This window comes from Galeopterus variegatus, unplaced genomic scaffold, assembly GCF_000696425.1.
Source record: "Galeopterus variegatus unplaced genomic scaffold, G_variegatus-3.0.2 Scaffold3468, whole genome shotgun sequence".
Lineage (NCBI taxonomy): Eukaryota > Metazoa > Chordata > Mammalia > Dermoptera > Cynocephalidae > Galeopterus > Galeopterus variegatus.
The window spans coordinates 32,987-59,455 of NW_007729579.1; the positions used below are offsets into that span (position 1 = coordinate 32,987).

The following is a 26,469-nucleotide window of genomic DNA, read 5'->3' on the forward strand; positions in this document are numbered from 1 at the left end:
CCTACCCATTTCTATGCCCCTGCCCTCCCAATCCCAACTCCCTCAAAAGAATTCTTATTATTAGAGTACTGACTTTCATGGGAGCTAGATTGAGTTGGTGTATAAGGGACATGGGGAGGACAGGATAGAACTTGGATGTGTGAGAAGGAATATAAGGCTGGATTAAAAAAAATACTTTTAGTTCTGTGGCACCATATTCATATTCAGATATTGCTATAGTCAGGTCTGTGTAAAGCCTATTCTACTTAATTACAAGCAGGATTTTTGGTTTGATGGGTGGTGTTAAACAAAAATGTGTCCAGGGTGGTAGTAGGGTGGGAAAGCACAAATACCTCCTGCCTAAATCACTCTCCCTACTACAGTTCTACTGAAAGGCACTTCTTTGGGGTTTTGGGTTTTGTTGGTTTCACCTATCCCTTAGTGGAACAACATCTCTCAGCCTCATAGGGTTGGGTTTTAAAGGCAGTTTAGGACTGCATGGGTTTTCTGTTCCATCTAGCAGACCATATTAGATATGGTTTTACTCCCATCATTAGGAACCTTGTCCTGAAGTCAGTGGAAAGCTCTCTTCTGTCAAGAGTACTTGACTGAGACTTAGAACAGAGTCTGAAGTTTAAAGAAAGAAAACCCTGAAATAATATTGTTGAATTATGGTTACCATAGAATACAGGAAATTCATGACTGAATAATGAAGTCTTTAATTCAATGTGATTATGAATTATTCTACCCTCTGCATCTTGAGCAAGAATGGCAAGACAATGGAAGGACTGGCTCTTGTCACTGAAGGCTCAGCTTTGTACAAAATCCCTGATTTCCCAATTCTGTCATTTTGGACCTGTGTGCAAAATTTTGTTCTCTGCAAGATTTTAACAAACTGAGCTTGAAAAAAACCTGAGATTTTCTTTGTTTAATGAAGAGTATAATTTGTTCCAAGTTCTCCCCCAGATGACCCGAATCTTATCTTCTAACATTACCTTCCACTGTTTCCCAATACAGACCCTCTGCTCCAACCATACATGGCTCAGGATCTCCTAAACACATCTTGTATGTTCTTGCCTCTGTAGCTTACCTTATGCCATTCTCTCCGAAAAATGATATTCTCTTTGCCTATATTGCTCTCCAATTGTTTCTGCCTATCCCAGTCTTACTCATCCATTAAGATCCAGCACAAGGAAAGCCTTCAAGAAGCATTTTCTGTTTTAGCCCATTGGATCTCATCCTTCTTCTAAATTCTTTATATCTCCACCATATCCTTAACACTTTTCCTGATGTGCATACTTTTGCTGTTTGAAATGTTCTTGGACTTTATGAACAATTTCATTATCCCCAATAAACCATAAACACCTTTAAGGCAGTACCTGATATTACAGTTCTTTGATGAAGTAGCTGCTAAACAATTACTTGTTGAATGAATAGGTTGGTAAATCTGGAAACCAGGGACAGACTTTATTTTTAAAGGAAAAAATGTTCTCCTCAGTAAGATGGATATCCAGGAAGAATTTATCACTTGTAACTGATATACCTGGTAGTTTATTCATTCTTTGTCAAATATTTGGCTGGTATCTGCAACTTATCAGGCACTGTGCTAGGCACCAGGGATACTAGATAAAGATGCTGGATTTGCCGTATAGAAACTCACTAAGTAAGTGAGTCAGACATGCAAAAAGGTAAGTACAATTTAGTGCTGTAAGTGTTGTTATACTGGGAGTGCTATGTAGCATAAGAAGTGAATGATTGAAATTGTGGGGAGTCTTAATGTTTTTGCCAGGGAGAAAAGAGGTTGGAGCTGCAGGGATGAGTGAGCAGAGAGGGAACAGGGAGCAGAACAATATGTGTAAAAGCACCAAAGCATATTTAGGGAAAAATGAAAAGCTTAATGTGGCCAGCATATTTGAGAGCTCTAGGTTTAGAGGGAATATAGCATGATAGTAGATGAGATTAAGTAGGTTGGAACCAAGTTGTAAAAAAGCCTTGCATATTATGCTAAGGAGTACAGACCTTCCTCTTTAAGCATGAGGTAACCATTGATAGTTTTTGAATAAGGATATAATGTAATTACATTTGACTAGACTGGTAATTCTGTATGGAGGACAAATGAAATATGATGAGATGGGAATTTTAAAGACTTTCTAATAGTCCATGAGGGATCAAGGACAAGGAAATAGAGATGGTGGCCTTTCTGACCTCTGGTGCTACCCTTCAAATGGTAACTGACTGGAAGTGTAAAATGAAGAAGACATTCTACAGAAGGTCTTCAGAAGGTTTTTAGCCTTGCTAACCTGCCGCACCTCCCTCATGCCCACCACATACACACTCCACACACAGTTGAACATATTAGCTGCCAAGTTATATCTGCATACATTCCCTTATGCAGTAATTATTAATGGAACCCCTACTATGTGAAGCCTTTCTATTTTTCTTCTGATTCTATGATCTAACTTTGACCCAGGGGCCAAATCCAGCCCATTGCATGTTTTATTTATTTTTTTAAAGTTTTATTGGAACATACACCTGCACATTCATTTACATATTCTCTGTGGCTGATTTCACTTTACAGTGGCAGAGTTGAGTAGTTTCAATAGAAACTGTAACCCACAGGCCTGAAATATTTACAGTACTGCCTGGCACTGTACAGAAAATGTTAGCCAATCCATGGTCCAAACTAGTAATTCTTGCTAGTAGAAAGTAGGGAAGAGACTTATAATAGTTTCTAAGGACAGTATATCTTTGCAGAAATTGCCTTACTGATAAGTAATTGAAAATCTAGAGTTACCTTTAGTAGTTGTTACTCTTCAGTGGCTGTAATCCAAAGGAAGAAGGTATAATTAATTAGGGAAAGCTGCTTTGGAAATGTGAATCGAAATTAACTCCTTGGTTGTTGGGACTAGTAATGTTAAAATGATATAGGAGGCTAAAATGTTGGGAAAGCTGCTTTGGAAATGTGAATTGAAATTAACTCCTTGGTTGTTGGGACTAGTAATGTTAAAATGATATAGGAGGCTAAAATGTTGGCCTTGCTGATCTAAGTGCAGAGGTATCTAGAACCGGCTGTACAGCTCTTTGTCATTTCATAAAATGGAAGGAAAAAACCCGGAGCAATATAAGAAACTAGAAGGCTAATGTGGCAGTAAATTGCAGGCCTTTAGGCCAGATAATCCTGTAAAGAGAACAGTTAAGGAATATTGAGGATACACACCTAGAGCCCAAGATCTGCTCCAGATTATATACCATTATATTGGGGACCCATCCCCTCCATACAGCCACTTTAAGACTGTTTTCCTGGTGGTTGGTGTATTGAGGAGTTGAAAGGATGATGGAAGGTTTTGTGAATTAAATCAGTAGGACTTTAGATTCTGGCTGTTGGGCTGATGATTAGGTAGATGGAATATTGGTTTCCCTTCTTTGTTTCAATTTCCATTTGTTCAGTATCTGTAGTAGAAAAGCCCTCTAAGGCAAAATTGGGCAAGAAATATTGTGTATGTGTGTATCCTTAGTTTTAAAAAATCTTTCTTTCCTCCAGGTTATCCTACCTACAAAGAAAAAGTAAAGAAAAGGCCTGGGGGCCGCCCAGAAGTGATTTACAACTATGTCCAAAGACCCTTTATTCGAATGTCCTGGGAGAAGGAAGAAGGAAAGAGTCGGCATGTGGACTTCCAGTGCGTAAAGAGTAAATCTATCACCAACCTTGCTGCAGCTGCCGCAGACATTCCCCAGGATCAGCTGGTAGTTATGCACCCAACTCCACAAGTGGATGAGTTGGATATTCTCCCTATCCATCCCCCTTCTGGCAACAATGACCTCGATCCTGATGCACAGAATCCAATGCTGTGATGCTAATGTTCCTTGAAACCATAGCATGCTACTCTCCTCACAGTGATGTTGTACTCTCCTCATTCTGCACTGCAAGGCCACTCTTCTTCATTGTGAGATGCACATAACAATGTTTAGGATATTGCAGTGTAGGCTTTTTTAAAGACCAAAGGTAGCTGAATGGTTTTTTAAATGAGTACAACTCTAGCATCCTGAGGTTCCAGTTATATTAAATGTATTTGTTTACTGTTAGGTTTGTGAAATTGGTTCTTTGTATGGGGGACAGTCCTTTTTCATACATCTAGGTCTTTTCAGAAGAGGTGGAAATTGGCAGCTGGGGTACTATTCAGTCTACATTGATATTTTTCACACCCCAGATAAAATGCAGAATGTTATATAGTTGCACTTTATAAATAGTGGTTAAATGGAACTGGTCAAGCCATTTTATGGTTGTGATGCACTTAAATAAGTGCTTCTATCAGAGTATTCCTTCAGTAAAATGTGTATAGTTTGCCGCCCATAATGAGCAAAAAATGAGTATTTATCTTTTGGGGTTTATTTGAATGATTAGGATGAAATTCAATGCCCATATTTTACCAGTTCAGTTATTTCCAGTGCCGTTTTCACCCTTTTAGAGTGAGTCATATGCAGGGAGTGTGAACATCAGAGGTGGTTTATTATCCAGTCTGCCTTACCCTTAATCTGTTCACAGATATTTATTTACTAATGCTTTTTTTCTTAAGAGTTATGAGATAGGAAAATGAAGTGTTTGCTCTTCATTTACTAAATGATTGTAAACTCGAGTTTTTCATCAAAATAAAATTCCATTGTTTTAATGTTTCTGACCAACTTTATAACCACCTTGACCAGATTTTTAGTCCCAGACATAATTAGCAGATTTCCTGTCTTGTTGAACTAACTAAAAATCAGATAGCTTAAGGAAGTCTAATTTGGTATATGTGTGATGTGGCACTTAAATTCCCTACTAATTATAAAATACAAGGGTACTTCAAAAAGTTCATGGAAAAATAGAATTAAAAGATAATATGTTTCCATGAACTTTTTGAAGACCCCCCCATATACTATAAATTCAAAACAATATTAGAGCTGAAAAGAGGGTATTATTTTCTAGTTCAATCTGATGTGAAGGGTGAAATGACTTTCCCAGGTCATGTAGTAACCCTAAGTTTCAGAACCAGTTTCTGACACTAGTTCAGTGCTTTTTCCATTATACTGTGCTGCTATGCTTAGCAAATTATTCATGCAAATGCTATTTTAAATATTCTGTGGCCCAATTCAAGAAGGAATGAGAAATATTTAGGTGGTTTGGGTCTGGAGACACTTCGTTTGAAGCCAGACAACTACAAGAAGTAGTAGATAGGGGGCAGTAGAGAAGCCAATTTGTTACATCTACTCTTGAATTTATCATTTCAGAAGATTTGAAATTTGTGTGTAAGCAATAACATCTTTGTTGTCACAAATTAAAATTGCAACAATTTGGAAACTGTTTTAATAGTACAGCTAAGCTAACTGCATGGGGAAATTATGCAAGTCCCAGAATTGTTGTGAAGGCCAGAAAGGCACTGCAAATGTTATTGGCATGGATGATCCTAACATACCCACTGTAGAAACTGGCAATACCAGACCTATAACAGCATGTAGGATTTTTTTTTTCCTAATTAGATGAAATGGGAACACTATTTATAGAACAAGGGAAACATTTATTAAAAATATTTAACTGTCTAATACATTATACTTTAACCCATATTTATAGTAAAGGATTCTTACAAGGAAGAATAAACGGCTTTATGATACAATTAGTATAAGAAATATCCACATGGGGGACTTCTTTGTAGTGTAAAAACACCATACATCTGAAATGACCATTTGCATATAAAAGCTACCAATGATGCTTCTGTGCACAATGATTAAAAAATTCAACACAAACAGAATCCAAAATATACAATTAATGCAAGCTATTCACAGCTAGCCCAATAATCAATGATGAGGAAACACTGGAGCAGGCTTAGTTCCACTTTGTCTGAAGTTACACATAGTAAGATTGACTTGTATCAATGGCTCTGAGATGGCTTTTATGAAGTCCATACATAAAAGCTATTCTCTCCTTATCCAGTAAGCTTCACAGACTGTAAAACTCCACCAGTAATGCACTTTGATACTGTAGCTGTTGCCAAAGCAACATTTAGTGTTTACAGCGGCCATGGCAAGTCGCTAAAGTCAACAGGACCACCTAGCCCAGCATCTGCTTCCAGGAGGCTCATGATGACAGCCATTGCTGCTTCATCGTTACTGGGACTACTTGATCCTTGGTCGTTGTCTATCATGTCTATACCTATGTGGGGATTCTCACCTGTGGAAGGAGATAAAGATTGATCACTGATAAAAAATACAAAAGCTTATTTAGATTTAGTAAGCAGTTCCTAAGCACACTTTTAATAAAGTGATATTTAATAGCAGGCTGACAAAGACTGCTTTTTCAGCTGCACTGCCATAATTAATTTTTTTTTTATGTTGCTGTTTTTCAGAGGAAAGAACCAACTTTTTAGAAATAAGAACAAGGTGCAATAAAATTCAATAAATGTTAAAAGTATTTGAGTTGACCTCATCTTAATCAGATATAACCAGTTAAGAGGAGGAAGTTATAGAAAGAAAGGAAAATAGGAAGGGAGAAGTTAGGAAAGAAAGATCTAGAAAGACGAGTAAAAAAATGATAGATGGGATGGGAGAAGCAAACGCTCATCATTTAATGACATTTGGTGCTCTCTGAATGCTTACTGATCACCCTTCTAGGCTTTATCTGTGAACCTTCATTGGCTCTACCTCTGAAGAGACTGTGCCTATGTCTAGGCTGCTCTAGCCTCCTCTTGAGTTCCAGGGACAAACTTAGAAGTAAGTAAGTAAATAAATAAATAAAATACTAGAAGTAAATCTCTCATCCCCAAAACCCAAACGTTGAAGTCATCTTTGAAGCAAAGACTTAAATAAGTTTTTAACTTTTACTTTGTTCTTGTCAAATTGTTTTATACAATTCAGTTCTTAAAACTAATTTTATGCCAGATGTTTTGCAAGCTCACTGCAGTGGGAATGAATAATAATGCCACTTACCAAGAATAGAAGAACTGTCAGAATATGGATAACCTGGGTTCTCCTGAGCCTGCCCTGGTAGTAGGCCACTGGAAGGAATGTCTGGAGTCCCTCCATTTAAAATCTATAAACAAAAGGAGAAAAGTGTGAATTTTCAATTAGTTATGTGCAGTGTCACCAAGAAAATGAAGCATGTTGGAAAAAGAAGGAGGTGGGGCACTTCAAATGGCTTCAGTTTCCTATTGGATGATTTCATACAAGGAACTATTAGGAGTGGTCATAGCAAGAAAAAACCTCTTCCCCAAACTATTCTTTTCTCATTTGATTCAGTCCATACAGGCAACTTAAAGTTTGAATAAAATCCCTAGAACATTCAACTCCCTGGGATCATGCTGCTCACATATTTCTTTAAGCCCAAGGCCTAAACTTCAATGAGCCTAGCTGGGCATTTCCTCTATAAGGGAGTAAAATATCTTATAGCAGTAGATGGTGCTGAAGAAGAAATAAATTGGGTTGTTAATAAGCTGTGAAGAGACTCTAAGAAGTCACAAATGAACAAAAAACACTAGAAGTAAATCTCTCATCACTAGGTATACGTAGATGGTGCTGAAGAAGAAATAAATTGGGTTGTTAATAAGCTGTGAAGAGACAACTCTAAGAAGTCACAAATGAACAAAAAACACTAGAAGTAAATCTCTCATCACTAGGTATACTACAGGTGCCAGCTTCAGTAACCTGTGGCTTAAGTTCTTGAAAATAGGCTGCTGAGGAGCATGATTACTACTCCTCAATAGCAGAATTCTAAATTTGTCTCAAAATCTGTGCCTCTCCACCTTCCCCTGACCTCAAGCTTCCTTCCGCTGGCTGAGTCTCATAGAGGAGCATCCTTTGAGAAGTATTTTGATATATAGGTAAGGAAGCAGTTTGGGAGCTGCTGGATTTCAGGAGAACCAGGGATTTCAGGCTTACCATAGGTAGCATTATAACTTTATCTCCACAGTTCAACTTTTTGGTCTAGGGACCACTTTACATTCTTAAAAAGTTATTGACGACTCCAAAGAACTTTTTTTTATGTAGGCTATATTTACCGATATTTACTATAAACATTTAATGAAAAATAACTGTTTTCCAAAACAGCAACAAAAAAAGTCAGTGAAAAGAGTGTCATCCTGGGCCGGCCCGGTGGCGCACTGCTACAGTGCGCCGCTTGGGAGCGCGGCGGCGCTCCTGCCGAGGGTTCGGATCCCACATACAGACCGGCCGCTCACTGGCTGAGCGAGGGGCGGATGCAGCACCGAGGGTTGCGATCCCGTTGCTGGTCCCGGTCCGGTACGGGCGTGACACTGAGGGTTGCGGTCCGTTGCCGGACACGAAAAAAGACAAAAAGGAAAAAAAAAAAGAGTGTCATCCTTTTACATTTTTGCAAATCTAATAGCTGGCTGAATAGATTTCAACAGGATTCTCATATCTGCTTCTCCATGCAGCCTGTTTAGATATGTTGTTTGATTGAAGTATATGAAGGAAGTCCAACCTCCCACAGATATGTAGTCGGAAAAGGGAGGCATATTTTAATAGCCTTTTCAAATAATTGTAGTATTTTTCTTTGATATTACATCAAAACTTGACAAGTGGAAGTTTCTTAAAGGATAGTTGCAAAGTGGAATCTGAAACCATATCAATGAATTAAAATCCATTGACACTTACGATGGATCTTTTTTACCCTTGAGTGATTTTGAAAAATCTTGCATTGGTCATTTAGAAAATCGGTATACTGAGTAATGCAGATCTTCCAAATGTTGATATACTTCATTATGCATCATCAAAACATCATCATTGTTAATACCACCTATCTTATCAGAAATATCTTTTAGGTTTTGGGAAGCTGTCAAGCTCAATGTAACAGATACAAGTTTTCTAAAAATTCCAATTTTTGCATGAAAACTCAAATTTTGTCAATGACAACAAATAACTGTCAGTTGTTTTCCCTGAAGAGACAGGTTTACTTCATTCATTTTCAAGAAAATCTATACTGAATATCCAAGTGTTAATAACCATAGTTTGCTACAGTAGAAATGGTGTCCTATGGAAAAAGCAGCTAGTTCAGTTCACAACATAAACAACTGCACAAGCGCTTGTTCTTGAGACAACCATCAGTTTGCAGCACAAGCACTTTATGCATACTTCTCATTTTGTTACACAGAGTATTAAAAAGATGTGTACCCAAGGATTTTACAAAAGTAATAATTTTTATTGCTTCAGTAAGGATATTAAATGAAACTGGCTTTTAAGTTATTTATTTATTTTTAAAATTACGAATGTGTGGTGGTGACAAAAACAATGACTACTAGTACAGTTTGGTGCCACAGCTCTGATTTTGCAAAAGCACCAGCACTATCACCCAGCATTGCTTTTGCACTACCAATGCACATATTAATGCAGTAGGAAAAATAAAACGTTTTAGCATTATTATGAAAATAGCTTTGACCTTGCAGACTCTTGAAAGGGTCTTGGGCCCCCGAAGATCACAGATGACATTTGTACAACTGCTGCTTTATTTGAACTTGCCTTAGTGCCTCTGGATGTCCATATTATCCTTGAACCTATAGAGGCTCACTACCTCCCTTTTCAACTTGATCCTGACTGAAACAACTATAGGCTAAGTGGTTCATTTTTGGACCTGCCATATTTGAAAGTGATTGGGAAGGGTTGGGAGCATGGGGCCACCTTTACTCTTGTCAGTCTGGTACACCATTTCCTGCTGCTGAGGACTCATCTCATGAGAGAATACATTCAAAATTTCTCCTCCCAGACCCACTTTTTCTTCATTCCACTTCTTTTTATTTAAATTCATTACCCAGACCCATTTTTATAAGCCCAAAGAAAAGGAAAAAATTTTCATAAATGCCTCAAAATACTTGAGGCTTTATGATGTAGAGCATAGCTTTAGATTTTTTGCATTTGTTGATGTGAACAGAATCGGAATGTCATGAGACCTGGATTGTAGTTTGGGCCATACTTATTAACAAATGCTGGGGAGCCTGGATTTTATCATCTATAAAGTTGTGAGGATAAGATGAGAGAATGTATATGGAAGTTCTCTGAGTAATATTTAAGCATATACTGGAGTGATAACCTTTCAAAACCGAGTAGTAGAATCCTTGTCATTACCAGGAAGTCAAGTACCTAAAAGTTGAATTGAGAAGCTGAGATGGGAAGACCACCCTAAGGAGATGGTGGATTCAGTATGGAAGAAGGATATAGGGGTATAACAACAGAGCTTAGAGCATAGCCAGCAAGCAATGGGGATACGAAGCCCAGATTTCATCTATCAGTGATAAATTTCTGAGTCATTACCAAGGACCAAGCACTTTCACATATATGAGAAGTCTTCACAAAAAGTTCATGGGAGGATTCATATTATCTTTTAATTACATTTTTCCACAAACTTTTTGGAGAGCCCTCATATTATCTCATAATAGGATTTCATGTGCAAAGATGCTGGCTGTGCTAACCAATATTAACCTCATCATAAAACTAGGACTTGAAAATTGTACAAGGTCACATTACTAGCATATGGCAAAGCCAGGCTTCAATCTCAGGACTATTTTACTTTGACCATGCTCTTACTCATTAATCTGTTGGTTTTCAACCTTATTTTGGGGGGATAGGGGAGCAAAACCCTTTTTCAAATAGAAATTTTTGCAGAAGATTCATATATAAAACAGAAGTAAAGCTGCCCTGGTAGAAGCAAGAGTCCTGCCCTTACCCTCTCTCATTACCAACTACCACTGTACCCATCCCACCTAGTAGCACCACAGCTCTTGGTAACCTGAGCCTCCAAGGAGCCCAGTTTGAAAATCTCTGCCTTGCTTTTGATATAGTTTGTGCTGTGGGAGTACATTCCTAATACTCTCTCTGTATGTATATGTTTTGGGAGATAGGGGTAAAAAGACTTAATGTCCAAAATGCTGGCCCTTGGGCTGTCCTAACCTATACTGACATCAGCACTATAAATAGAGTTATGATTTATGATTAACACGGGCCTAGGCTGGTAAATTCTCTGGTAAAGATGAAAACCAATGAGTGACTTCTAAACCTATTTATAGTGTAGTCTTCTAGCCTTCTCTTCATGAGTGACTGATACACTACCTGTGCCCAATGCTGTCACACACAGGATATCCAGGTAGCAGATCCCCAAGTATTCTGCAGCTATAAAGCATGGCTTGACTTCCAAAGCACTGCTGGTGATATTGCTGCTTCCAGTGCCTGCCCTAGACACTACTAATCAGAGAATGAGATGCTTTTTTATGTGAGGTACCCACTAATCCATCCCTCATGGGAACTCTTGAATTGTTCCCTCACTGAAATGGACTGACAGGTCCCCAGTCCTTAGAATGTTCTTTCTGCCTTCCTCCACTCACATGGAATAAATCCTCTGGGGATGTCAGCAAGCCTCCATATTTCCACTAGTATGCACTGTACCCAGCCTCACACAGATGCGTTTACTTCAAGGAGGAAAAAGAATCCAACAGCAACCACAATTGTAATGCTGCATTCCTACACCCAACATTTCAGAACTTGGACAAGAAGCTCTAGCTAGAGTCATCAGCCTTACCTTCTTGCCTCCTGGAGAGGAGGCATCAGGGGGAGGTGTACTTGTGATATTCAATGGGCTAGAGCCACAGCTGGAAGGCGATGATCCTCTTATCCTGTCAGAGAAGGGAAGAGTTAGTTACATTGCCTTTTCTTTTTTTCAGTGGAGTGTATGTGTTTTATTAAGGGGTAGTGGTGAGGAGGAGGAGAATAAAGATCTAGACTAGGGATTGGCAAACTTTTTTCTGTAAGGGCCAGATAGTAACTGTTTTAGGCTCTGTAGGCCATATGGTCTCTATCACAACTACTCCACTCTGCTATTGTAGCTTGAAAGCAGCCACAGACAATATGTAAATGAACAGGTGAAGCTGTGTTCCAATAAAACTTTACCTACAAAAACAGGTGACAAGCTGGATTTGTTCTGCAGGAACCTGATCTAGAATATAGACCCTGGAGTCAAGCATCTCACTGACAAAGGCCTTGCTTGGATTAGGATTTGGATTCAGGTTGGCATATTTCAAGTAAGTGGCCAGTTTTATTTCCTCACAGAATCCAGATGAGTTGGAAGAGACCTTAGAAGTTCAACCTCCATCTCTGAAACCATGAACTGGAATCCACAGCAAATGATTTATGCTATTCCCCGTAAACAGTGTTTAGCTAGTGAATGACTCTTAGGAAATGGAGGACACAGGCTCTAAAACGTAGCCTAGTATTAGTAGTAGCAGCAGCAGCAACATCAGCCTTCTAAGGCGGCAGGTGATGAAAAAAGGGCCCAGGCCTTTCTCAACTATCATCTCTCTCAGCATAGTACATTTATAGAAGGAAAGACTCAGAACTGTAAATCCATATCAACTCTTGTCAGGCTGAAGGACCTCAGGAAAGGAAGTCATAGCTTAGCACTGGAGCTAGAGTTTAGAGAGAGAGTGGTGATAGCTGTGTGACCACCAGTCTCTCAGCTCCTACATGGATGAATGCAGCTTTTGGGTCACCCAGGGACCACTCTTCCACTGCCCAGAAGTCTTTTGGCTCTTGACCTGTACTGCCTAGTTCTCTTGTTTGTGAGTGAACAAGTTTTGTCTCCTGGATTATAAACTTCTCAAAGGCAGGAGACAACTATATATCACGTACTTTCAGCACACATAGATGGCTACTAATTGCTTGCTGAAAAATTGCTGAGTATCTCCCACCTTTCCCTACTTAACTCTATGAAACCACTATTTTTCCAGGTTCCCTATTTTGGAATCGCCTTTTCATCATTCCTTATTTCATCTCTCAACATCTATTTCTTAGACTATTGATTTTTTTGTTTTTGACAGTGTCATGACTATAGGATAAGGCCTCATTCCTGGGTTGTCAAACATGCCCACCTTCATCTCTCCCTATTCCAATCCAACTTCCACAAAGCTTAGCACAACACTTTGGATGCCTGTTCAGCATCCTACCATAAACGGAGTGTTTTGATATTCTTCCAGTCCAAACTGCTCAGCATCATTTCTTGGGATTCTTAACAATCTCCCATCATAGCTCTGTGGCTCCTTCCTACACAAAGGTTGCCCAATTAGGTGGCCTGCTTCTTGACCCTGAACATGCCACTCGCATGCCCACTAGAGTGTGCCTGGCTTTTCTAGAGGGAATGCCCGGCCTCATCGCAAACCCTGGCTAAGACCAAGTTCAAACCCTTCCTCCCTTGCTTGCTTCAGCCTATATACTCTCCCCTTTTCATATTATCATAAAGTAGACTTAGAGATTTTAAGATCCTTGAGGTCAAGGACTCTGTTTGATACTGTCCTGTATGGTGTCAAGCATAGCACAGGGTATGCAGTGGCTGGTCAGAAGTTGATTATACTGCACACATCCCCACATATTCTTCCTGAGGCAGAGGCAAGCATGTGTGAGGTATACCCGCCAATTCTGTGGGGTTAGAACATAACTGTACTAACCACGGGGTAAGAGCCCCTCTGTGGCCAAACGGTAAACAGGACAGCCTCCAGTTCTGGAAGAATCGATCCAGTGATTGTTTCATTAAGTTTGTATTCCTAAGAATTGGGTTACCATGCTCTCCATTCCCCAGATTTAGATGGGCTTATAATAACTGCTTTCCTCTCAGTGATTCTCTTAAAGACTTAGATTTAGTGAACAATTTTTGTGCACTCACTATATGTCAGGCTGTGTTCCAGGAAATTTCCTGAGTTCCCTCACAATCTTAATACAATCCTTGAGAGACAAATAGTGCCTCCCTTTTATGGTTTAAGTTAACGGAAACCAAGAGGTTTACGTGAATCTCCTAAGCACAGACAGGGAAAGAGCAAGCCCAGGACTCAAACCCAGGTGGACTACTTGTAAGCTCCTTTATATGGAAAGAAAGTTTCCCCCAAGAGAGCCACCTCTATTACTAGCTGATCTGGTTGGTCCCTATTACTAAGCATAGAAAGCTTTTTGATTGGAAGAAGTGAATGTTTTGCTAAGGCCCAGATCACTCTCTAGCAGTTGGCAGCTCTACTCCTGCAGTCCTATAATGTTAATGTATGTCCATCCTCACTTGGAAGCTCCTTGAGCCATAAACAAAGTATTGAGAAAGTTGAGCTGCCTCAAGGGTTCTGGCCTATTTTGATTTTGCTTCTTTATTTAAGGCAGAATTTCTCAATCTTGGTGCTATTGACATTTTGAACTGGATAATTCTTTGTTGAGAGTGGGGAGTAGGAGGACTGTCCCGTGTACTGTAGGATGTTTAGCAAGCAGAATCCCTGGTCTCTATCCACTAGATGTTTAATAGCAACCTTCCATCCTGTTATGATGGCCAAAAATGTCTCCAGATATTGCAAAACATCCCCTGGGGGGCAAAATTGTCCCACGTTGAGAATCATTGGTTTAAACAGAGCAACTAGAAGGTGTTACTTGCCTGTGGATTTCCATGATTTCCTCAGCAATCATTCGACCTATTTTTCCTGCCCCAGCCCTGGTTCCCCCTGGAATCCCTGGAACAGTGGGGTGGGTCCTCTTTGGGCCACCTACAACAAAGGAATCTGAGAGTGGGAAAGGGGAAAACTGAGGAAGAAATGCTATTATGTGTTAAATTAAAGTCAGTTCATCCCATGATCTACTTGAAGTTCAACAACAGGTTGTGCCCTGAGGGCCATTAATGCCACAGCTTGTCAGGAAAAGGCATTCCAGCAGGGAAAGGCTCAAGCTTACATTCAGGATCAGAGGCAAAAGTGTTGACATGAAGCCTCTAATTCCTTTCATGCACTCAAAAAAACATTTCCCAAATACCACTGTGCTATGCGCCACTGCCCTCAAGGGCAGTCTAACAACATGAACAATGGCTATAGCAAAGTGTGGTAAGTGTGACAGGTAGGCACAAGGCACCCAACTCATCCAAGCCAAGTGCAGCTTTCTGGAAGAGGTTAACTGAGCTGAGTCTTGAGAAATTAGCATAAATTAGTTTGGTAGAGAGGTAAGGAGGGAAAAGCATTCCAGGCACAGCAAGCAACATGTGCAAGAGCACTGAGGCAGGACAGAACTTGGGAGACTCCTCTGAGGAATTCATCCTGAATGACAACGGCATGATAGATGAAATTGGAGTGCAGGTACCAACAGGATCATGAGGGGCCTTGGAAGCTATACAAATGAATATGGACAGTCTCCAAACGGGGAGAAGGTATACCAAAGCACTTTACACAGAAAAGGCACTGAATGACGTTTGGGTTATTAAATAGTCTACTGCATGGAGAACAAACTATAGTGGAGGATGGAGTGGAGAGAAAGAGACGAGAATTAGGAAGTTACCTGCAATAATCCAGGCAGCAGATGAGGAGAGTGAAGTAGCAACAGTGGTGATAGGGAAGTTTAAGAGAGAGAAGGGACAGGACTTTGTGTTTAGATATAATGGAGAGAGGCAGGAGTCAAGGTTTCTGGCTTACACAACCAACTAGAATGGGGAGTGCAGCGAATCAGTTTGGGATATTCTGAATTTCAGGTGACTCTGGGACTCCAGGTGGTTCTGTCTAGGAGGCAGTTGGAGAGACAGATCTTGAGCTCAGGAGAGGGTAGAGCTGGTGGCGTGGATGTAGGAGGCATTGATGGAGTGGTGGGGATTGAAGCCATGCAAGCAGAGGTGGTCCCAGGAAGGATGAGTCCAGTGTGGAGGTCAGGGGCTAAGGCCAAGCCCTGGGGAGGGTGCCCACTGGCTAGGACACACACCCCAGCACCGACAGACACCTTCCTCCCAACCACAGGAGCCAGTGACAATCACAGAGAACATTTCACATCACAGCCACTGGGCAATATAGAAGGAGTAAAGCACAAGAGGAGCAAGGAGTTGGCTATTTCAACAGCTTCCAGGGTGCACGCAGCCTCAGGAAGGGCAACAATGACTTCCCAGAATTATCACAGAGAACATTTCACATCACAGCCACTGGGCAATATAGAAGGAGTAAAGCACAAGAGGAGCAAGGAGTTGGTTATTTCAACAGCTTCCAGGGTGCACGCAGCCTCAGGAAGGGCAACAATGACTTCCCAGAATTCCATGCTCAACAGAGAAAGTGAGATGACAGTGTCCTTGGTACTCATGGGGAAATCAGCACATCATCTCCTTGAGGCCTCCCTCATTCCACAGAATATGATGGCAGGGGACCCCAAATATTTTGGGGAAGGGTATTTGGCCAGAAGAACTTCTCATGGGCAAGCCCCAGTGCCCCGGCAGTACATAGTTACCTTCTCCAGAGGGCAGCATGCTGTCCATGCTGTGAGGGGATGCTGTGAGCTGGGGGAAGCTTGGGTCTCCGCCTTCCAGGACATTGGCTCTGTGAAGATCCCAGCAATAAGGAAACGTGAGTCAGGCCTGCTCAGAACCATGTACCTTTCACCTTGGCCAAGGTGTCCGGTGTCCACTCTGGACCTGGACAGGCCAGAAAATGAAGTGTCTGTGTGAGTGGCTGAACAGGTCTCCTCACTGTTTGATAACATGATGGACAGCATCCTGGCCTTTGGCCTCACTGCCTGCTTGGGCTTTCCTAATTCCTGTGGGACACAGTCCAGCAGAGGTGGTGGCTGCAACACCCCGCTGTCCCTGTACCTCCTCTTCTGCCAGCCTGCAGCACACCCATCCCCAGCTCCTCACTCAGCTCTAGCCACAGGTGGGGTTTGGACACCATGGAGAAAGTGTGGGGAGCAGGCCTGGCCAAAGAGAAGGCTTCTCTCTCCCTGCTCACTAGCAATTGGCAGCCTTAGAGATGGCATTCCAGCTGCCACTGCTCAGGCCACCACCCTGGGATACATGGAGACCCACCCATCCTCTGCCAAGGCCCGTATGAGCCTATGTGAACCTTCCATGGATTCTCATCCCCTCCCTTCCACAGCAGCACAAGAGGATGCCCAGCATGCAGGGCCTGTGGAATTCAAAGGTTGACTGTTTTATGTGGTAGGAAATGTTGATGTTTCCTGGAGCAATTCCACAAGCTTGGGCCTGCATGATATGAGTACTGAAGCTTGTCCTTTGTTAATAACCATTTCTGGCTTCTGCCAATACTGAGGCTTCACAAGATACTAGCAAGGTGGCATTAAAGGATGTGATAGTGGCCGTTGCCTGTACCCCCTTTCCCCAGATAAGGAGCCCAAGGCATCTCTCTTTGAAGCAAGGGAGCTTCTGATACAGGAAAAACACTTACAAAACAACAGTGTTGGTTGAAACAATGTATTCTACTTCCTTGGTCCAAGGGTTCATGAAACTGAACCATCGACTCCGTAGTGTGATGAAAGAACCATCTTTGATTTTAAACTTGTAGCAATTAGTTGTAATCTTTTCTCTCGTCTGTAAAACTGAAAATGCAGAGAAACTGTGAACATTATTGTTTCCTCAGACCAATATATTAAACAGGACACCCAATACCAAATAATAAAGGTACTCAGACTGCAACACCATCACTCTTTTTTTTTTCCTTTTTGTCTTTTTTACTGACCGGTACGGGATCGCAACCCTCGGTGTCGCGCCCATACCGGGGACCGGCAAAGGATCGCAACCCTCGGTGTTGCACCCACGCCGCACTCAGCCAGTGAGCGGGAACCGGTCACCACATGGGATCCGAACCCTTGGCGGGAGCGCCACCGCACTCCCAAGCGGCGCACTCTCCAGTGTGCCACCGGGCCGGCCCCCATCACTCTTTAATAAATCAAGGGAGGCAGTGGTTAGCACTTCAGAGAACAGGTTGTTTCTGAGGGTCTAACTCACATTTTTCACTTCACTTGTGAATTTGTTACTATTTGCCAGAATCTGTGAAGATAAAGCTCCAGGGAATAACTGATCACATCCCACACATCTAACTGAAATCAGCTGTCATGTGAACACCAGCAAATGAGAAGCACTATCCAAAGGGGCCATGCTCTACCTATCACAAAGCACAAAGGCAGTACAGCACTTAGCTCAGTTTTTGGACATCTGAATTGATAAAGCCACTCATCTATTTAAACCCCACTCTTTTCTTGTAACATGTTATGAACACCTTTCACATGCCAGGCAATGGAGATAAAAGAGGAGATGGTATATGACTCCTGCCCTCAAAGAGAGGAGTGAGTGAAGGCTACAGAGGAAGAGATCAGAGCCTTGCAAGTTTGCCAAGAGGAGGAGGAAAGGAAAAGAACCCAGAAGTGCCTGAGGAGTGGCGGGGTCTGGTGGGCAGGGACCAGTGAGATGGTCAGTGTGGCTGGAGCACAGGGATGGGGAGTGAAACTGAGGGGAGTTGGGTTGGGGCCAGGAGGTGGAAGTCTTGAATTCAAATGTCTGTAAAAGGCTTTGGGCTTGAGTCTAAAGGCAGGAGGTTTTCAAGCAGTAATGTGACATTATCAGGCTCCATCTATCCGAGGAGAAATGGGCTAACTATGGAAGATTGGCTGGGCATGAGAGGGAGCAAGGACACCCATTAGGAGTCTTATCATAGGTCTCCAGGTGGGCTTAAGGGCCTGAACCAGGTCACAACAGTAGGGGTGGTAAAAAAGGACTCTGGAAATGCATATCTGGGGTGAATGAACAGGTGAAGTCCTGTGGAGTGGAGTGGAGACACAGTGAAGGAAGGGCTCAGTGTTGGTTTCTCTCTCAGGCGGCTGCATATGTGGCCACACCATTATGTAAAGAAGGAAAATACAAGAGGCAATGCAGACTTGTGTGGAAAAGAGAATCAGATCAGTGTGGGCCATACTAAAACTTTACAGGGTCCCGGTAAACCCTATGAACAAAAGATGCCTTCCAAAAACTGCCATACCTATGTACAGAAAACTGCTATGTAGTCAGGGGTAGGGCATCTGTAAGGGGATAAACAGTGCATGGGAGCATTAGCCTCCCCTCCTCAGATGTTTTGGTGTGAAGAGTCCTGGGCTGGCTGACTCCCACATGGACGGGGGCAGATTTCTCTGGAAGGTCATGTGGACTAATCTAGAAGCAGGGGGACACTTTAAACTTAAGAACTTTCATACAGACCCGCTTACCTTGCCTATGACATTCTGCAAGATGCCCTATGTCATCTTGGTGAAAATACTCATAACATGATGTGCCTAGAAGTTCTTGTGGTAAATATGCCAAAATAGCTGTTGCCCTAAAAGGGAATAAGAAAATTTTTAAAGAAGAAAAAGCCATTCAGATGATTAATAGCAACTTTTCAGTGGATGGACCCTGGTACAGTCTATGAGAACAAGGTCAAAGCTGGAGGCAAAAAAGCTGGGTGGATTTTCAGAGGGCTTACTATGGGGATCTTTTTTCCTCTTTTTTCCAGGCATCTGAATTTAATCAAGTCCATAAAAACAGGGGAAAACAAAGAAAAGAAGCCTTTCAAAGGGACTATTATAAGAAATCAAATTTTAGAAGGCTTTAAAATGGTAACCATATTAATTAGGTTAAAATGTGGTAGAAATCTAAACTCCAGTGCAAAGCTTCTTCTTTTTACAGCCTACTTATCAGGATAACCAAATACCAGAAGCTCCAGTAGCTGGAGCCACAAGGACCTTGAAAAGTGGCTATCTCTTTTCTAGCATTTTGTCGCTGTCTCTGGTAGCCAGAAAAATTATTAACCTGTGTATATTCTTAAGGGAGGCAGCAGGCAGCAGTAAATTTGGGACATCTGGGTTCTTAGCCAGGTCTACTACCAATTAGTTGTGAATCCTGCAGTAGGACAGTCCCCATGCTGGGCCTCAGGTCCTCATGTATAAAATGAGGAGGTTGGACTAGATCAATATTGTCCAGTAGAACTTTCTGTGATGATGAAAATGTTCTGTGTCTGTGCCATTAGTCACATGTGGATATTTAGTACTTAAAATGTGGCTAGTGAGCCTGAGGACCTGAATTTTTAATATTAATTGATTAAATTTCAATTTAACTAGCCATATGAGGCTACCATGGCCAATGACTACTTCATTAGATAGCTCAGGAATAAATGCTTCCAAGTCCTACCTTCCAGAATTCCCATCATAGTAATGGTCCTGAAACATTCCATAGATGCAGACAGCATACCATACCTACTATTTCTCTTTCGGTAATGTACATCAAACCACCCTACTTAACTGTCTTTATTTGCCAAAGTATGACCCAGAGAAAAATCTCTGTTTTATGATGATATCCTAATGAATCTCATCTTTTATCAGAAACCCCATTACTTCTCTTTTTTTACTCTTAGAAAAGCCAGCTGATGGCTGTCTTCTCTGCTTTTCAGCTCAGGCTTGAAAATCCTCTACCATCATTGCTCAAGGGTAATATGTAGACTCTTACCTCTGGTCTACAAAAACAAACTTCCCATCTATTGCGTGCCGAGAAACATATTCCATTGATTTCACCCTGATTTCCCCATTTGCCGGTTGCGGAACCACATGAGAATGCAGTCGTCCGATTGCGACGAGGCAGCTGAGGTTACACCCCTCATTGTCTGGTTCGTTGTCTTCGTCCAGCCCCATCTTTGTGGGTGGCCAACTTTTCAAATAGCCTGTACTGTGGATTGTGCAGAAGCTTTTTCGATCTGCTAAAAAGCAAAGTCCGTGGTTAGAGTCAGTGCTGGGTTTGGGTCATGGTGGCACAAGCAACAGATGATGGGTTGGGATGTAGGTAAGGACTCAAAAAATAAAAAACGAGGGAAAGCAAAGTCCATGGTTAGAGTCAGTGCTGGGCTTGGGTCATGATGGCACAAGCAACAGATGATGGGTTGGGATGTAGGTAAGGACTCAAAAAATAAAAAACGAGGCCTCACTCTCCAGAAGTGAGCATCTAGTGAAAGGGGCAGACAGAAACATAGACATCTGTCATGCAGCAACATATATGCATAGTAGAGCCAGTTACAACAAGGGCATTACATATACCAAAGAAAGAATATCTACTCTACCTGGGCGGAGGAAGGCTCCCCAGGAAAAGCAATGTAGGAGGTGTATAAAGAAGGATGAGCAGTGGCTAAAGGTCTAGAATGTGTAAAGGTGAAGAATGCATAAAGGCACTGAGGCATATCCTGTACAGGAAACTGCAAAGAGCTCTGTGTGGTTTGAAATGGAAGTGTGGAGGACAGAGCTGGAAAGGCAGGTTGGGGGCAGATTATAAGATTATATAAGGGCCATGGATTATTTGCTAACAAATGTGTTAGTCTTTTTTTCATATAGGAAATGGAGAGCTCCCAGTGGTATTTAAGTGGGGAAACAGTAAAATCAAATCATGGTTTGCATGCTCTCAGAGCAGTGATGCGTGAAGAGTAGAAACCAGAAGCAGGAAGGTGGGTTTAGAGGCCAGTGACAATAATGCAACATGAACCAATGAGGACCGAGCTGTGGCAGCGCAGTGAAGATGGGGAGAGGTCAAGGAGGGGAGCAGGAGGAAGTGCTGAGATAGAACTGTGGGGATTTGCCATGAATATCACACTTAAGGGAAAGAAAGACAAGGAAGATGACTTCAACTTTTCAATTTTGGGTGGTTGCTGGTGTCATTACTGACTCAGAGAAGAGAGAATACAGATTAGACAGAAGAGAGAGAAAAGATTTCAATTTGGGACACATTAAGTGTGGAGTATCTGTTGGCTTCAACAACAAACAAACCATTATAGAGTGTTTACCAAGTATCGAGTCTCTGCTGGTTACTGCAATAAGGTGAAAAACAAATCAGACATGCCCTCATGCAGTTTACAGTCTAGTGGGGAAGACAAACTTGAAACAAATAATCACACAAATAACTACATAACTGCAACTAGAAGAAAGCACTAGAAAGAAAACCTGCAGGGTGCTACAAGAAAACATAAGGTTGGAGTGAGCCAGGTGACAAGAGCTGGTAGGGAGGGGGAAGAAATTCCAATCAGAGGTAACAGCATGTCCAGAGGCCTTGGCTAGAAAGGGGCCTGGGGCATCAAAAGGAAGTCAGCATGACTCAAACGTACGGAGGAGCAGAGGAGTAGCAGGGACCAGGTTGGCATGCTCATGTTAAGTATTTTGAACTTTTCTTCAAGATCTATGGGAAACACTGAAGGGTTTTAAATGGGGGACTGACAGATTTGCTTGTAAAAAGATCATTCTGGCTGCCATGTGGAGGGGTGGAAAGCATGTGGAGCCTACTACACCAGACTTGGGAGAGAGCTGAGGGTGGCCTGGATCTGAGTGATGGTGGGAAGCTTGGAGATGGATAACTCTGCAGATGGGACTCGTTGTGGCCGGACTTAGTAACTGTCTGGATTGAGGGGTGGGTGGTGAGATGGAGTGAGGGTGCCTCCCAGGTTTCTAGCATGAACAGCTAGCTGGACGGTGGTGCCACTTACACTGAAGGAGAAGCTCAGGTGGTTAATTTGACATGTATCGTGTTTGAGATGCCCTTGAGATATGCAAGCAGGTAGATTTAATAAGCAATTAATTTATGAATCTGGAGTTCAAAAGAAAAGTCTATGCTGGAAATCTAAACTTGGAAGTTACTGGCAGGTAAATGGCATTTAAAGCTATAGGAGTGGATGACGTTACCTATGGATCGAGTGTAGATAGAGGAAAGAAGAAACCCTAGGACAGAGAGGCAGAGGCAGCAAGAGGAACCAGGAAGAGAGTCTGGAGTGGCAGAGGACAGGGGAGATGAGAAGAGTATGGTTTCTTGGAATCACAGGAAAGAACACTTCAAGAAGGAAGACAAATGAAAAGTGTTCTTGTGTTTAACAACATGAAGGTCACTGGTGAACTTAACAAGAGCAATTTTGGCAGACTGGTGAGTGCTGAGGAGGCAGTTAGGATTATGGCTGAGAGTATACATTAAAACAAACGGAATTTAAACAGAGACGTGTCTCCACAAATCTGTCATCGTGACAACATGGCAGGGCTCCCTAGCTCTCTTGCCTGCCCCCCAACCACCCTACGATATAGGTGGGTAGCAGGTCCTGGCTACAGTCCCAGGACCTGCGCTGTGACCAGCTAGGAACCACTGAACCATGCCCTGCTGAGAACTCCACTGTAGAAAGCAAGCTTCACTTGTCATAAGATTTTAAAGAACTGCTCAATTATTACCTTTTTTCTTTGAGCAGGTGGAGGGGAAGTCCTTGTCTTCAACCTTTACTGAAGGCCTATTACACTTCATCCTACAGAAGAAAGAACGTCGTGCTCCAGAACATAATCGGGATGGCCCAGGGGTTATATCTGTTTTAACTGGAAGTCCAGCTGCAAATCAATACACAAAATGTGATAAACTGAGAGTAGTATTGGCTGTCAGGAGGGGGAGTGTGACCCTGAACAAAGCCTTTCCTCACTGCATCACTGTTTTATAACAATGACACAAGAATAACATTTCTTCCCAGTTTAGGCCTTAACAGATGCAATATGGACAGGTGCTTTGTCAATCTGGAAGTGTTTATAAATCATGTAGAATGTGCTGCTGGATGAATGGATTAGGTGCTCTGGGGAATAAAAAGAAAAATAGCATGGGGTTCCTTTCCAAAAGGAACTCATGTCTGAGAAAGGGAAACAGGAGTGCACTAAGGAAAGATTAATAATAACACAGGATGATGCAAGATTAGTGCCAGATAAATGGTAAAGACAACCTGTGCTTCCCAGAGGAGGAACTTGGGCTGGCACTTGAAGGATGGGCAAGATTTGGATATTGGAATGGAAAGGAAGAAACAGGACTACCTTAAGTTTTCAACCTGGTGTAGGGCAGAATCCCCTGGATGCTCTATCAACATACAGATTCTTGGACCCCACTCTAGCTCTTTGCTGTCCAAAGCATAGCCTCTAGCTGCATGTGACCACTGAGCACTTGAAATGTGACTTTTCTAGACTGAGGTGTGCTGTACATGTGAAATACACACAGGATTTCAAAGACTTAGTATAAAAAAAGAATGTAAAAGAACTTGATTGTTTATAATTATTACATGTTGAGACAATAATATTTTGGATTTATTGAGTTAAATAATTAATAAAATTAATTTTACATTTATTTTTACTTTTTTAAATGGGGCTACCGGAAAATTACACATGTAAAATTACACATGTGGCTCAAGTTTGCAGTTTGCATTATGTTTCTATTGGGCTGGCTGTTCTAGACCAACCAGATTAGAATCTCTGGAGGTGGAGTGTGACTATGTTGAACAGCTCCCCAGGTAATTCTCTGATGTACACGCCTCCTGATGAAACACTGGCTGCTTGTCAGTGCAGAAGCTGGGGGCTACAAATCACATTTGAGGGGAAAGAACCCCCTAGTCATCATGGGAGCAATGGTGGCTGCTGCCCAGGGCTCCTCCTGGGTCACCTCCCCACCAATCTACCTCTCACACTGCAACCTCAGTGGTCTTCCCCAGAATGCCAATCTGAGCCTGTCCCACCAGGCTCAGAGCCCTCCACTGTATCCCCAGAGACCAAAAGGTCTTTTTGGCCCAGCCCTCCCCCTCCCTGCACATTTTGCTCCAATAGCACCAAACAGGCCATGCGGCTCCACACCTCTGCACCTGTTCACAAATCTTTTCCTCCCTTCAACACCTGGCAAATATTAATTCATCTTTTCAAACCCACCTTGGTTGTCATCTCCTCAGTGATGCCTGTCCTCGCGCCCACGTGAGAATTAATCATCCCGCTCTTTATGCCTGGTGCTGTTTCTATGGCTGCACCTGTTATTATGCATGGTGCTATGAATATTAATTCATCTTTTCAAACCCACCTTGGTTGTCATCTCCTCAGTGATGCCTGTCCTCGCGCCCACGTGAGAATTAATTATCCCGCTCTTTATGCCTGGTGCTGTTTCTATGGCTGCACCTGTTATTATGCATGGTGCTATCTCCTTGTCTCCCTGACTGTATGGTGACAGTCTCAAAGGCAAGGACCAAACACCATCTTTTTCTCCTCATGCTACGGAAAAATGTGAAGGGCAACAGGTACCAGAGACTGCATTTTACTTTTAGGAAGAAGAGGGGTGCATTAATAAGGGTGTATGTTTTATTTATTTATTTTTTTTTTTTTTTGTCTTTTTGTCTGTGTCCGGCAACGGATCGCAACCCTCAGTGTTGCCCCCGTACCGGACCGGGGAATGTGAAGGGCAACAGGTACCAGAGACTGCATTTTACTTTTAGGAAGAAGAGGGGTGCATTAATAAGGGTGTATGTTTTAAAGGAGAATCCTTTGTTGCTATTTCCCTCTAGGGATTAACATGGAGAGCCTGGAAGGAGGAAACTAACTAGGCCATCACTGCACTGGGCCAGTGTGAATCCACCACTGATACTGTACTTACTATGTGCCAGGAACTGTGCTTTATGCACAGTAACATATTTAATCCTCACAACCACCCAAATGAAATAGATTCTACTCTGCAGATGAGGAAACAACCACAGAGATGTTAAGTAACTTGCTCAAGGTCACACAGGTAGTAAATGTTGGAGCCAGGATGTAAGCCCAGCAATCTGCCTCTAGAGTCCACACCTGGCTCCAGGAGTGCACAGCTTCCCACAGGACTAATGGAGAAGAGAGCTGCTGGAGCCTTGCACAGGAGGCTCAGGAGGGGGCACAGGAGCAGGAAGCTGGGGAGAATGTGAATGGCGGCTCCACTGCTGCAAGAAGGAAGCAAGGAGGGGGAGCCAACCTCATGAGGAACCACTTTGCTGGAAGAAACATATTTATATTTGAGGTTTTCTTACTTTTAGCTTATGATGCTGCATATGTGCAGCTCAGATAGATAGAGACAATTTGTTCTGAGAGAATAAACCAAACTCAGCCCTTTAAACTCAGGAGCATACAACTAAGGATTTCTAGATTCTGAAAAAAAAAAAAATCTAAAAATCAGGAAGAATCAAGTCAAAGTAGCTCTTCTTCCTCCCCATAAATTTGTACACTGAGGTTTTTTTCTTCTTTAGGTAAAACAAAACACAAACAAATCCAAAAGAACATAAATAATTCCATTTAGCCAAAGGCAGCACCTATGACCCAGAGAAAGGACAGAGAGGTAGGGAGGGAGAGGCTGAGGCCACTGCACCCCTCGGTGCTCCCTACCACTGGCTGCACACTCAGTGGGCCGCCTGTGAGCGGCTGCCTTCTCCTGTACTCACTTTTTGCATCTATGAGGCGCTCCCGGGGTGCGGTGTCGGATGAGGAGAGCTGCTCCTTGACTTTGGCGATATCTTTAGGATGCAGGTAGTCAAACAAACTCTGACCAATCAGATCATTCTGCAGGGATGAAATGTTAGAAACAAGTGAGCTGCAGGTGGAATATAAACTACGCAACAAGTGCTCACTATCTGTACATGCTTTGCCTTTATTTTATATTTTTAAGAATGAGAATTTCACACATTTCATTTGTGAACCTGTACATGTGTCCAACCACTTTGCCTAGATATAGACATAATAGAGGAGGTATCAGGAGGTTGATTTTGATAAGGTGACGGGAAGAAAGGCTTAATCATATAAGCAGTTCATGCTTCTCTAAGGCAAAAATCCTTTGGTTGTATTCTTTTTTGTTTATTTCTGATGCCCACCAATTAAGGCCTCAGGAGGAGGAATGAG

At 42.2% G+C, this 26,469-nt stretch overlaps 2 protein-coding genes across 8 annotated transcripts in view; one reads left to right on the forward strand and one right to left on the reverse strand.

The window, feature by feature from the left end:
* LOC103600801 (BTB/POZ domain-containing protein 10-like) overlaps window positions 1-4,659 on the forward strand; it is a gene marked incomplete at its 5' end in the record, with an annotated part of 35,868 nt that extends 31,209 nt beyond the window's left edge. Inside the window, one exon of the mRNA XM_008585136.1 lies at window positions 3,521-4,659. Coding sequence (XP_008583358.1) covers window positions 3,521-3,831 — 311 coding nt within the window. The remainder of the gene's footprint in view (window positions 1-3,520) is intronic.
* An 851-nt stretch (window positions 4,660-5,510) lies between these two features.
* ARNTL (aryl hydrocarbon receptor nuclear translocator-like) overlaps window positions 5,511-26,469 on the reverse strand; it is a 78,714-nt gene continuing 57,755 nt past the window's right edge. For 4 of the 7 annotated variants that reach the window (XM_008585130.1, XM_008585129.1, XM_008585135.1 and 1 more), the window contains 10 exons: window positions 26,016-26,133; window positions 22,996-23,145; window positions 20,258-20,501; window positions 18,985-19,091; window positions 17,175-17,325; window positions 16,222-16,310; window positions 14,408-14,516; window positions 11,531-11,624; window positions 6,937-7,039; window positions 5,511-6,181 (listed from right to left, as the gene is read on the reverse strand). In XM_008585130.1, the coding sequence (XP_008583352.1) occupies window positions 6,021-6,181; window positions 6,937-7,039; window positions 11,531-11,624; window positions 14,408-14,516; window positions 16,222-16,310; window positions 17,175-17,325; window positions 18,985-19,091; window positions 20,258-20,501; window positions 22,996-23,145; window positions 26,016-26,133 (1,326 nt within the window). In that variant the 3' untranslated portion in view covers window positions 5,511-6,020. Of the gene's footprint in view, window positions 6,182-6,936; window positions 7,040-11,530; window positions 11,625-14,407; window positions 14,517-16,221; window positions 16,311-17,174; window positions 17,326-18,984; window positions 19,092-20,257; window positions 20,505-22,995; window positions 23,146-26,015; window positions 26,134-26,469 lie in introns of all 7 variants that reach the window. The other 3 variants (XM_008585128.1, XM_008585134.1, XM_008585131.1) reach the window with 1 other exon arrangement.